The sequence below is a fragment of the Diadema setosum genome, chromosome 14 (genome assembly GCF_964275005.1).
Source record: "Diadema setosum chromosome 14, eeDiaSeto1, whole genome shotgun sequence".
NCBI classification, from domain to species: Eukaryota; Metazoa; Echinodermata; class Echinoidea; order Diadematoida; family Diadematidae; genus Diadema; species Diadema setosum.
This window is the reverse complement of record NC_092698.1, coordinates 37,630,164-37,643,583: the sequence shown is the minus strand read 5'-3', so window position 1 is coordinate 37,643,583 and position 13,420 is coordinate 37,630,164. Positions and strand designations below refer to the sequence as shown.

Here is a 13,420-nt window from a genome sequence, read left to right as displayed (position 1 = left end):
AATTACTTTTATGTTAGATGAATGTCTTAAAAAGCAAGCAGCATTTGTTTCATTTTGCTACCCCCCCCCCCCCACATATACGGTACGACTGTCTTGTTCTCAAATTTTCTATAGTTAACTGGCACCAAAGTTTACATCAGGGGTACATTCTTATTTTGGGAGGGTAATACAACATCCTACAATGTATGGCATGTGTACCAAAATACAAAACAGAGTTAACATCCACACTGTTTATGGATGAATTACATAAAAATTAAAAATGTTGCAACAGTTGTAGATTCATATGACAAACATACCAGAAAAGTAGTAAAAGAAAATGAGAAATATAGAGAAAGAGCTCTAAACATGCCTTACCTTTTCCCTAGCAGGCACATGACACTGTCTACTGGTTCAGTGATGTGAAGCTTCCTGATGAGTTGCTTTAAAGTGAAGCTCAGCCTCTCCACCTCCTCCTCATCCGTGTCACTGTCGTTCCCTTCATCATCACTGTCCTGACTCTCACTCTTTTTCTTCTTCTTCTTTTCCTCCTCCGATGGCTCCTGTCCATCCTTTTTGGTGGAGTCAGGTTTTGTTTCCTTCTTCTTCTTCTTCTTCTCCTTGTTGTACTTTGCTGCAGTGAGGAAATTAAAAGACTTAGGAGCAAATCCTTAACACACATCGCCTTAACCCATTGAAAACTAGTCCCGAGTATACTTGGGCAGGTGTCTATGTATCTACGTGTTGTCGCAAAATCAGCCTGTCCTCAATGGGTTAAGACCTAATCAGTCACAGCTATGAATTGGTTAACTTCAAACAATAGCAAACAAGAACCCACATCTTTCATGCAGACTACTGGAGTTGGCTTTCATTAAATCCCAATACATTTTGATTGACATATCAGACCTCTGCATAATATTCCCACAAATTTTAAAGGAACCTCTAGACACTATGTACACGTGTCAATCTCATGTACACCGAGTATGACAATGTTCTGGAAAACAAAGATCACTCAAAGTGAACTCTATCTGATTTTATTATATGTTTGATACTTCATATCGAGAAAAACTATGTACAAGTGCAATATAGAATCATAACGCTTTTACCACCTTTTGATTCACAGATGACAACATCTCAACTGTAACATGTCTGCTAAATAGCCAAACTCACTAAAACATTTTTAAGATAGGATGCAAAGCAGCAAGAATGCAACACATCACGCTGTTTGGGACAATCCAGGAACATATGATGTGCTACAAAAATGCAGAGATCTTCTCATAAATGGGTATGTAGAACTGCAGATGAATGACTTCCTAAAAAGAGCTCACACTTAGACTTCATTACTCACCCAGCTGGTACTGGTCAAACTTCGGAAAGCGGTCAATCATGGCCTTGCGGAGGGCGGATGGCAGTGATCCATAGTTGATATTCTTGTCATGGAAAGTCTTCATAGAAAAGAAAAAGCTTAATCTTTAATGAGACAGTCACATACATGTACATCAATTTGGTTTGCTTGAAAACGTAGAAACTACACAGTACTATTATACATGTATTTAATATTTATCTCAATTATACAAAATGGAGGACAAAAGATAAGCTAGCAGTCCTCGTCTGTCATCAACATGGTTACCTTCAGAAAGAATGGTAACACTGAGAAAATAAAGATAGAAAGTGCTTAATGAAAAGTGTTGTCTGTTTTATCTTCATTGTCATTTTCATACTTGCATATCAATCCATTGTGATTCTAACTACAATTTTGTAGCTATTCTGTCCCAAGTATCACACAGCCTTGTCATCAGTCCACATGTTGCTATTGGTTTCTATTATAAGGTCTTAAAGAATCTTAGCGTAAAAATGCCCTTAATCACTCCCAGTTATGTTAGCCTTAAATTAAAGAATTGAATGTTATTTACCAAAACCTTAATCTCTGCAAAAGGTTTGTAGACAAAGTGGATCATTTTTTGACTTAATTCCTGCAGGGACTTAGGCTGACAAATCTTGTATGACTATTCTAAGTAACGGAAACCTGCAAGAAACATTTATCTTCACAAACTGTCTTCATTACTTACATGTACACAAACACTTGTTTTTGACTCTCTACTTTCTATTTCAGCACTCTCTCTAGAATTTATGGGGAAGGGGTTGCTTACTTCCTAGTCTACTTACGATCTATGCAAAGAAGCCACCTATGCCGTTAATTCATAAACCAGGCACCTTTTTTCCCCTCATGACACATCACAAGCTAATCACTGTGCATCCTGTTTTGTGAGTGCACATACCTGGTAGAGCTCGGCCACGTCGATCCAATCAGATGGCAGATTGATGCTAGAGCTGAAGTACTTCCTGAGGAAAGGTCGGCAGTCAGGGGTCATGGCTGCCAGGGCCAGCAGGAAGTTTGCCGTGGTGCGAATGTTCAGCTCTTTGCGTGTGTACAGTGCCACCTTGTGTAGAAAGATACAAGTACATTGATTAGACCCGCCACGAAAGTGCAATCAGCCCAATATATAAATACACTGTGTCAACTCTGTAGTGGTTTCAACTCAGTTCCCTCTCTTCTGTTGAGTATGTCTGCTTAAGCATGACATTTTTACTCTCATAAAGACAGAGTTCTGCACCATATATGCAGGTTCAGTAACTTTATCATAGTTAACCTGATGTTCAGATGTGCCACGCTGGCAGTCTAAGAGAATCAGCTTTTCTCAAAAACAAATGCAAAACCTGATATACACACACCTGTAAAGTAGATCATTGAACTAAGGAAAAAGTAATGGAAACAATAAATGGCTCTCATATAAAATAAACAAAGCAAAACTTATTGACAAATATGCTACTAGGATTTGTAACAATTTGTAATCCTTGCAAACAAAGGGAAATTGACCAGATATGTATATAATTTAGAAGTGAAAAATCGGGAAATGGAATCCCATTTTCTTTGCTGAATTTTTCACTATAAATTTGTAATCTTGATAGACACAATGAAAGACAAGTTTACCCATATATGTCAGTAATACAAAGCTGAGCCAATATTGTAGTGTACATGACGCAACATCACACAAGTGCATGAAAGACTCTCTCCTGTTCAGACAATGCAAACAGCCAGACAGTGCTTACCTTGAGGACAAACTCTGCATCTTGTCCGATGATCGCCTCTGCCTGTCTCTTGATCTCTCTCCGGGTAAGATCACCTCGCTCGTGGAAATTTGGCCCACCAATCAGAGAGGCGCTGATAGCATTGATGAACTGTTGCTGTTGATTGCAAAAGAACATACAATGCTTTATTTCAGCATTATTAAAGTCACCAAATCTAGAGGGAATTTTTGTTGCAGAAGGTATCACTATTTCCTCACTAAATTGGCCATTCTAAATTTCATTATGTATCATTAATATTGGAGAAAGGTTTGATGGAACTAGTTCCATCCATTGAATCTGCACCAAAATCAGAAGAAAAAAAAAACCCTAACTTACTAATTTGACTGAGAAACAGGAATTCTAATCATCTAAAATGTGTTGCAATTTTTTTTAAGTGTTGCTAATCTTAAGAATAAGGTTTCAAGTTTAGAAAGGAAAAGACTTTTGAAAATTCTGAAATCATAACAATTATATCTGAACAACAAAGCACTCAAAATGAAAGAAAGCATTTTACTCAACCTCATGAAGAACTAACAAAAAAATCATGAGAAATTATAATGAAAGATGTGTTGGCAACTATAAAACCACATAAATTTGATTTTTGGGACTGAATAGGTTAAACTGCAGGGCATGGCAGGATACTGAAAACCCTACATACAGTACACCACAGTGCATCATTTAACAGCTCAAGAAATTAATAAATTCACTTTTCCGATCTGCAGATATTGAGTCATACTATTGCAACTGCTCTACATGATTTTCAATTTAACACACACTTTTCTACAAGGAATCATAATCTTGGTCAGCATGCTAGGCATTGTGGTCTTCATGCAGCTTATTACTCCTGTGGGCAAGCCCAATTTCCATGGCATTAACAATATTTCAATTTCATGGCAATTAAAATAAAATGAAATATCAACAAATTTCTAGGAAACTTTTACAAGTAACAATGAAATTGAAAGCATTTGGGCTGAAATAAAAAATATGGCAATCATAAATGCCAAAGATGAGTTACTTGTCATAAATGTTTTACTGAATGAGAATTGTTTTCCTCGGATGAGTAACCAACTACATACCTTGGATTTTGTCAGTGGATCAATTCTATCAGCCACCGGCACTCCTCCAACATCATCCAGTTTATCAAAGGACACCACAGACTCCTGGGGATGTGGTTTCACGAGGGGCAGCTCCCGGGCAAAGTTATAATCCGGCAGCTCACAGGTGGTGAGACTGCTGTCCAGGGCAGTCTCCACAAGGTAGTCCTGAGGCTGCTGGGATTTCACCTTCTTGGCTTTGGATTCCCTGCCTTCATTGCTGCTGGGTCTGCCGTGGGACTTCTGTTTGCCAAGCAGGGACTTTACCCCACCAGCTGACAAGGCGCTGCTCCTGTCTGGTACAGAAGACTTTGAGGTACTCCTTGAGGAGCTCCCAGCTAGCATGCCCTGGATGCTCAGACTGGTAGGGGATGAGAGTAACTTGTTCTCCAGCAGTGAAGACTTCAGTCCAAGACCAGACGACCGAAGACCAAAGCCTGTGGCTGCTGCTTTCTCCTCCTTCTTCCCAATCCCAGACTGCCCAAGGAGTGAGCTCCCCAACAGAAGGCTGCCCGAACTGAGGGTCAACCCTCCAAGCTTCTGTTTGCTTGGAGAGGACCTCATGGTGTGGCCATCATTGCTAGCTTTACGCTTGGTGGCTCCTACTCCCAAGGAGCCTGCAGTCGATGATGTGCTCCCACTAAGAAGTGGGTTAGAGAGCCGGGACTTGCTCTGCAACAGACTCATCTCCCTGCTGGTCTCACACTACTTGAATCTCAACAAAAATCTTGACCTGTGTTCCTTCTCTGCCCCAGCCGTGTTGCTTTCTTCACTTTACACCATAGTGAAGCTTGTGAAAGAAGCTGAAAACAGAAAAGACATTGCATTACATTGCAGAGTGTATTGAACTTCTGGCTTGCAAAGATTCATATTTGGACCCCACAGACACTAGTACACTGATAGCCCACAGACAGTGCCTTCATAGTCTTGATAGAATTTTCATGCAAAGCATCAACCATCATCATCACCGGTATCAAACACAGCACACAGGTTCTTTCAACATTATACCTTCTTGTACATTTTATCCAAAAAACAAACAAACAAACAAATAAACAAACCAAAACAAAAACATGCATTGTGGAGCAAAAGATCCATTGATCATTTCCTAAAAAATGCAATCAATTTGAGCATTTGTCTCGGGAGGGGGGGGGGATTGTTTTTGGTGTAGGGTTTACATTAAGCAAAATATGCCATTTTCAAGAGGAAAAAAATAACTAATCTTAACAGCCTTCCACTTCCCTCTTGGAACAGTCCATGAACTGTCATGTATCTTGGCAACAAAATTATCATTCTAACAGTACACTCAAAGCTGCAGTGAAGGATGTTATATTTTAGATATCATTTTGATAGCTTTAAGCATTGGCAGCTTTCATTTTGTTTTGTTATATTAAATGACATTTTTAGTCAAATGCTGACTATATATACATGAAGGCCTACTATACAAGTTCTTCTATTACATTCTTAGTTTAAAAACCTTGAATACTCCTGTGTAATGGCAACAGTATGACTATATCAGTGGATTGCTTGTAAGTTGTAGTAAATAGAATATTTTTCAACAGTATGATTTAAACAAAAATGAAAGCTACTGAGCATGGGATCAAAAATCAAGGGTGATGTCAGTATAGATGAATAGTCATGAACCATTTTATCCAAAAAAAAAAAAGAATAAGATAATAAAAATGATAACAGCCAATATCTTACTGTTTTTTCCCGAGTCCTGGATTTTTCAGTGCCCTGTTTTCACATACAGTTGTAGTACATGTACCGTACTCTTAGTCTAATCTGAGTCTTTTTGTCTACACTATTGTAGCTCTCTACACAAATGAGGTACCAATTCACCAGAGTGTATCTGTGAAACTGAAGCAAAGAAAGCTTGTTGCTGTTCTCACCTGTAAATTCTTGTTATTTAAATGCAATGCCAAGTGGGCACTTAAAAACAGTAATGACACTAGCCCGACCAGACGCTGTTACGCTATGCGAAAACAGCGTCTGACGAGCGCGGCATGCAGCCTCAAAGTGAGGAATCTCAACACAACTACAAAACTTAGGAAAATGTATACTTTTCTCCTTTAAACAGAATACTTTACTCACGTTAAATGCATGTTTCTATTACAGAAGAATAGTTCGCCACACTGGGTCCATGGAAACCACTTGCGATAAGTCCGTGGAACAAATAAATGACACTTTCTGGCGCAATTCCTGACCGTCGGTACATCGCGACGTACCATGTACAGCGACTGGGCTGTGTATAGTTAGGCCTGGCGTGAAAGATTGTGTACCGTGTGAACATGCTGGATATGATGATCAATTTCGATAAGTTTCATTGCGTACATTTGAATACTGATAGCATCAGATGTAGAGTAAATATTGAAAAGTATACTCGTTGAGTTTGAGGTGACAAAAATGATGTTAAGTATCAAAATTCAAAGCTATCGTAATACGATTACGTCGCTCTCCTAGTGGTTGGTGGTTGCGCGCGTACAGCCCTGTCGCGACGTACCATGTACAGCCGCGACTGGGCTGTGTATAGGCCTAGTTATAATGACACATGTGGTCTGCACATTAGAGATGGTGCAAGATTTCGACAGAACCAAGTGCTCTTCCACCATGTCTGGTGACATCTCCCACCCATCACTGCACCAATAGTCTGGAGCTTTTGTTTCCTGTTCTCCTTTGTGCAAATCGCTTCATCATTGACATCAACGTTTATACTGTTTATACTTGGCTTAAATCTCTACACATTTTAGTCTTTGTCATTACTTCAATTGTTTACCTGGACTGTAGTGCTACTGTTAGCTTTAATAAATAAAAACTGTAAAATTTATTCTAGCGAAGGTTCGCAATGTCAATGTTTAGATCATCGTCACAGCACAGTAGCATTCCCAGGAGCTCAACACATATCACATTTCCCGAAAGCTCTAACGTTATACAGTACACGTACAGCTATGGAAACCAGACCTCATTATGGTAGGGTTCCTATGTCTACATTTACTACATGTAGAACAAACGCTGAATCTAGTATCATATGTCAACTTACCTGGCATAAAGTGCCGGTATATCTATTACAAGAGAGACATTTCAAGCTATCTTTGCGCCAGCTCCACGATGTACATGATGTACTAGCACATGTAGACTAATGTAGAACCAAGCTGGGCAGCAAGGAATATCCTCTTCGACTGACTGTGCGATCGAAGTCGTATTCAAGCTACTGTCCCCACCGTCGCGTCCCCGGCGTTTGTCCGGCATGCATGCAGTGCCCTGGCCCAGCGCGGAAAGGGGGTGCGGCTTATTTTGTGTTGCACCATCACCTGCCAACACTACCCTAGCAAGTGCATGATGAAAGGATGGGGAAATAATTATCTACCGCCCTCTGTACAGACCTATGTACAGGCCCGGTCCCACTGCACTTACGGATGCAAAGAGGATGTAAAGCGTACAAAAAATCTTGCCATCCGTTGGAAAACGCTACGAATCCGCTGTGTACCCATCGCATACGTGTTTCATCCGCTCTATCCATCGAGCATCCGTCCACTGTGATTTCATCCGCGCAAAAAGTTTTAAGCTGCTTAAAACTTTTAGAACGGATGAACTTTCCGCTGTGTACGATGTAAATCCGCGACATACGAGCAACAAACGTTGTATGTCCGTGCGGCATCCCTTAAACGTCCGCTGCATCCTCTCTGCATCCTCTGGGCATCCTCGCAACTCACATCCGCTGCAGCTAAAAACGGAAAGAGGGAGGAAAGATATGGTACGTGGAACGTCTTTACATCGTTAATAGCACGTTAATAGAAAGGATGTAAGCGTATGCATCTCGTATATAAAGCATTTCGAAAGCATCCCCTCTGCATCCGCTCTGCATCCGCTCTGCATCCGCTCTGCATCCACTCTGCATCCGCTTTTTCTGCTATGCGTCCGTTTCGCAATTATCTCCGGTAACCCCTTCGGAGCTGTCATCCCCTTCCATCCGCTTTCATCCGCTAGGCTTCCGATGAACATCCGTTTAACATCCCCGCTACATACTACCCACGTCCGTTCTATTTCCGTTCTGTTACCGCCAATTGTCGCCAATTTTGTCAATTTCTGGAGCGGATGAAAGCGGATGAAGCCATCCCCGAAATTTTGCTCGTCCGCTGTGTCCTTTGTGCATACGCTTTGTGTCCGTCGGCCAGTGGGACCGGGCCTTACAATCCGTGGCCTCATAAATTCTGGCTGAAATAAATATACACGTATACCATCCACTCCGAAACTCTGAGAATGTGCCAGAACGAGTGACAGAGAGAAAAAAGAATTAATTCATACACCTGTTCTGTTCAAAAGCATCACAACAAAAATATAATCATAATGCATGCCTTAAACTATATTTCCTGCTTTTATCTCATGACCACCGACACATACCGCCTAAAAACAAGACGGCAGCTACAGTGCATTATTGCGCAGAAGACAAACTCTTTCAAATTGAGAAAAATGTATGTGCAGTGGGAAATCATGGATAAGCCAAATTCATTTGCAAAATGCAGGTACTTTAACGAGAGAAATCAGATTATTTTGGTAGGTTGATTGTGATTTGTGATTTTATTATTATTTTTTTTTTTTACCCCTATTAGTATTCCACGTATCGCTGGGCTATAAGCAGGGGCAGACATGGTAGACGACACAGTCAACGTTAAATGCGTGTACAAGCGTCCACTTCAGTAATTACCAATTTGTGAGACAAAACTTGTCATATTTTGAGGTTTGCTACTCCCCCATCATATTCAGACAGTTGAGTCTAAGACGCCTAGGCCACAAGACCGAAATGATCGAGAGAACGCGATTCTCGTTGTTGTCCTGCAAACATCTCAATGTACTTATTAAGATGCACATTTATAATCAGTATAGTTGAATATAATGACGGTAACAATAATGGGATCAAAGAAAGACCTCCGTTTATAAAGGCCCTAATCCATATATCATGTAAACCCTAAGGTCCATGTTCAGTTCAACTGGTAGTTCAATCGCTCGTTCTTCGAATCGAATGTTTCGCAGGAACATCACCACAACACTGACGTAGTCTCGCCGTAGCTGGGGTACCAGTGGTTGGTCACGGATCGGACGCTTTTCCTCAATGTCAAATACTACATGGTCTGTGCAGGGAGCCCACGTACATCAGGTCCTCCCTTGTCAAGGTGTGGTGAATCGCCAAAAGAATTACAATTACAACCCTGCTTACTTTCCTTATTAGTTCAGAAAAGCGAAAAAAAAAAAAGCGACAAACAAAGAAACAGGAAACACCTATAGGGTCTAACAGCTCCCAAATCTCTCTTTCATTAAACAGCATGACTTCTGCATAATGTCACATGATAAACTCACATCATTTAGACAGTGGTTGTGTGGGGAAGATATTATATACCAGTATGCTTATCCTCATTCATTGTCTATAGTCCTTTTGAAGGGACTTATAGCTGTCGGTCTTTTGGTATAAATTACATTTGCTTACAAGCATTGTATCTTAGCGACCACATGATAAATTGAGAGTGTGTATAAAGCCTATAATGTTCAGGTTCAAGTTCGAGTTTATTTTTATTTTTCTCCATCTCGTCACAATCAATAACATAATACGCACAAAGAACATAAAAGTAAAGAAATATCAACATAAGTAATCAATAAAAAGGGGTACATTACATTTTTGATGGGGAATGTAGACATTTGGTGATAAATAAGGTGGAAGATGGAGATGGGGGACCCATAACTAAAAAGCGAAGCTTGTATAGATTGTGGATCCCACCAGTTACAAAGAAGAAATGCGTGATCACCAAATCTAGTTCATACTGCTTTATCAGTTAACCAGATTAAACATGAATGTGCATAATTTAGCTGTTTTAAGGGGTTGATAAAACTAAAGTGTATAAATCCAGCTGAGACAACACTTATACAATCAAACAAGATACAGGACAGGCATAAAAATGAGGGAAAGGAAGAGGAATTGTAGACAGAATAAAAATTGACAACAATTCAATAATTCCTTAAGGTCAAGCAATCATGATGGTCAGTACAACCTTCTGAAATAATTATTGTCACTGGCAGAATGTATTGATGAATGACTCGTGGGTCTCGGTCTCGTGACGTGCGCCCACACGATAACAAGCGAACGAACCGCATAAAATACTTATTATTTATCCGACCTCGATTAATTATCGGGCCAGGTTTCCAGGTTAGCGTGCCTGTATACTCCCACTGTCGGGGCGATCGTTAACATTGAACTGCACATTACTTGAATATGAGACCATTCTGAAGCAAATAATTTTCACACAACAATAGATATATAATGTACTCTTAAATCAACAATCATCCCTCAGCATTCCCACTGATTCCCACTGACAGTTACTTCCGCGGAAGGGCCTTGTATAATTGGTTCAGGAGTAGGGTTCAGGACTTACCTCACCAATAGACAACGTATACATTTTGTTTCTGTTGACAATAATGCATCTATACGATGTGTGACTTGTTGTGGTGTAATCGCAAGGTATACATTGTTAGGAAACTTTTTATCCAGTGTTAATGACATCAGCGATTTTCATAGATCTTCTGATACGCCCTCTTTCATTCTATAATTTGCCGATGATGTTATAATCGGTTTAGTTCTTAGAGATTTGGAAATTCCTTTACAAATTCTCAAGAGTTAACATTACACAATGGATATACCAGCCAACAATGAACCTCTTAATCTGCAAAAGACTAAGTTTACAAGCAATTCACTTGAAACGCTGGCCAGACAATGTTGTGCTTGACGACTCTCCGCTTGAAATGGTCTCATTTACTAAATTCTTTGTGTTTATTATTAATTGTAAGTTGTCATGGAAATTTCATGTTAACTATATACGGTACGTGTATTTGCAACTGATTGACAAATTGCCCTACATCGACGTAAATAAGCACTGAATTGATCAGTGTTTTAGTAGTATAGCCATGATAATGATAAAAAATCATGGGCGTACATACTCGAGCAGTATTCGAACCTACGACCTCCTGATCACCGGACAGGCGTCATCTCCACTAGACCACCGAGCTTTCGCCCGACAGCAAGTGTTGGTTCTAATCCTTATAGCAGGGCTCCACACTAACTTTTATTTTTGGTGGCCCAAAGGCAAACATCCGTCCTTTTTCCTTTAGGTTCGAATCCTGCTCGAGTATGTACGCCCATGATTTTTTTTTTATCATGGCTACTACTAAAACACTGATCAATCAGTGCTTATTTACGTCGATGTAGGGCAATTTGTCAATCAGTTGCAATGAAAACATCTCGACGGAAGAATTTCATGAATTTGAATACGGTATATTGCTGTAAGATTATATCTCGGAATATTGTATTATCAATATGTTAAAGTGTTTCCCCACCTACACTTTGCTTGCTTTATTATATCATTTTATATTTCCATACTTGATCTATCGATTGAGGAAGTAACCCGCCAGTGACAAATTATGTTTATTACAAGAAAAGGCCTGGAAGTTATACATCATTAACAACCACGTGGTAACACTTATGGTTGTTTCTCATCAATAACAAAATTTTCAAGATTAAAGGTTTACATTTATATCAATAATTAGGACAGTTAATGTTCAATTTCAAGAAAATGAGTTGCCTATAAAGTGTTTAGTGATGTATTCTGTAGAAATATCAGTGTTCATAATCGAATGCCCTACAAGTGAGTAAGTTCATTAACATTTAATCCACGCCATCCTCGCCCAGAATTATGTATATTATGTTTATATACAGTCAAACCTGTCTATATAGCGGCCACCCAAGGGAAACGGAAAAAGTGGCCGTATAGACAGGTGGCCGTTATAGACAGGTAGTCCAACTTTGTGCATATTGCTTACATGTTCATGTATCATCGTTGTATCCTTACAATGTCATGTACATGTGTATACATACGCACATACCGTGTGTTTCATGCATTATTTTAACCATGCCGGTGTATATGAAATATTATTGTTGCCCAGGTATGCGTTTTGTCGTGAAGAAAGCTTACAAAGTAGAAAAACATGCTGAATTATCGGCTCGGCTACGGCTCCATTGGATTTTTGGCCGCTATAGACAGGTTAAAATCTACCACGGGAAACAAAATTTGTGGCCGCTGGCCGCGTTAGACAGATGGTCGCTATACACAGGGTCTTTAACATTGTTTTTCTCTCGGCAGGCTCGGGGGGATTTTTCAGTGGCCGCTATAGACAGATGGTCGCTATAGACAGGTGGCCGCTAAGGCAGGTTTGACTGTATATTAATATATATATATATATATATTACGTTGTCCACGTGTTGGCGTGACATATCATCAAAAACAAAACTGAAACAAAGTTTTAATTTTCATAATAACGTTTTCATGAACATTCTCCCCTATCCAAATTTTTATTATGTAGACGGTTTTAGAACGAGACTAGATCATATTCTCAAAAGAAATATAGCCAACAAGTGCATCACTGTACTTAATCAAAATGGTAGATGTTAATATTTGGAATGCCAGCATTATAACCGTAAGAAAATACTTTCACATACACGCAGTTTATGTAAGGCATTGAAGAGTATCATCATCATTGTTTCATATGAAATGGTAATGGCGTGACTTCTTATTATTAAGCTGATGTTTCAGGCATGTTTAAAGGAATGTTCGTATAATGAGAAAATACATATCAAAACGTTCTTCCTGCTGATAAAGATGAATGAAAGTTGTTAATAAATGAATATTCCGAATGGTATAGCCAATATGTATAATACCAGTACTGATTAATTTTGCAGTATAATCCGAGACGCTTATGCCAATCTAGCATCAATGCCCTCCAAAACACACAATGCTACATGCTTCTTTGCGACGAAATCATCCGCACGAATCTTATTCCGAAAGCCTGAGCGAATTTACGCACAACGTTTAAATTTGCTTTGACGATAAACGTTGCTAGCTATTGTAAAAAGATGCTGTGAGGTGAAACATCCTATAAACCTACTGCTGGCTCCTTCATTGTAAACATTGATTCGCGTTCACTCTTCTGAGAATACTGTGTAAATAGATTAGCTGTGTGCAATTTGAGTTGTTCTAAAGTGGCAAGGTGATTTGACTAGTTGACCCGGAACCATTCATTTCGGACCTATTTATACATCCGTCTCATTAAAAGCTGACGTCTCTCAACACAAGGTCTATAATCTAATATAAAAAAATAACGAGAACCGCTTCCTTCCTACTTTT

At 39.5% G+C, this 13,420-nt stretch overlaps 1 protein-coding gene across 1 annotated transcript in view; it reads right to left on the bottom strand.

Moving 5' to 3' along the window:
* Positions 1-7,385, bottom strand: part of LOC140238337 (telomerase protein component 1-like) — an 88,797-nt gene extending 81,412 nt beyond the window's left edge. Inside the window, exons 1-6 of the mRNA XM_072318270.1 lie at positions 7,237-7,385; positions 4,182-5,002; positions 3,088-3,222; positions 2,256-2,417; positions 1,325-1,421; positions 355-610 (exon numbers count right to left, since the gene is read on the bottom strand). Of these exons, the coding sequence (XP_072174371.1) occupies positions 355-610; positions 1,325-1,421; positions 2,256-2,417; positions 3,088-3,222; positions 4,182-4,886 (1,355 nt within the window). The 5' untranslated portion in view covers positions 4,887-5,002; positions 7,237-7,385. The remainder of the gene's footprint in view (positions 1-354; positions 611-1,324; positions 1,422-2,255; positions 2,418-3,087; positions 3,223-4,181; positions 5,003-7,236) is intronic.
* Positions 7,386-13,420: the final 6,035 nt, after the last annotated feature.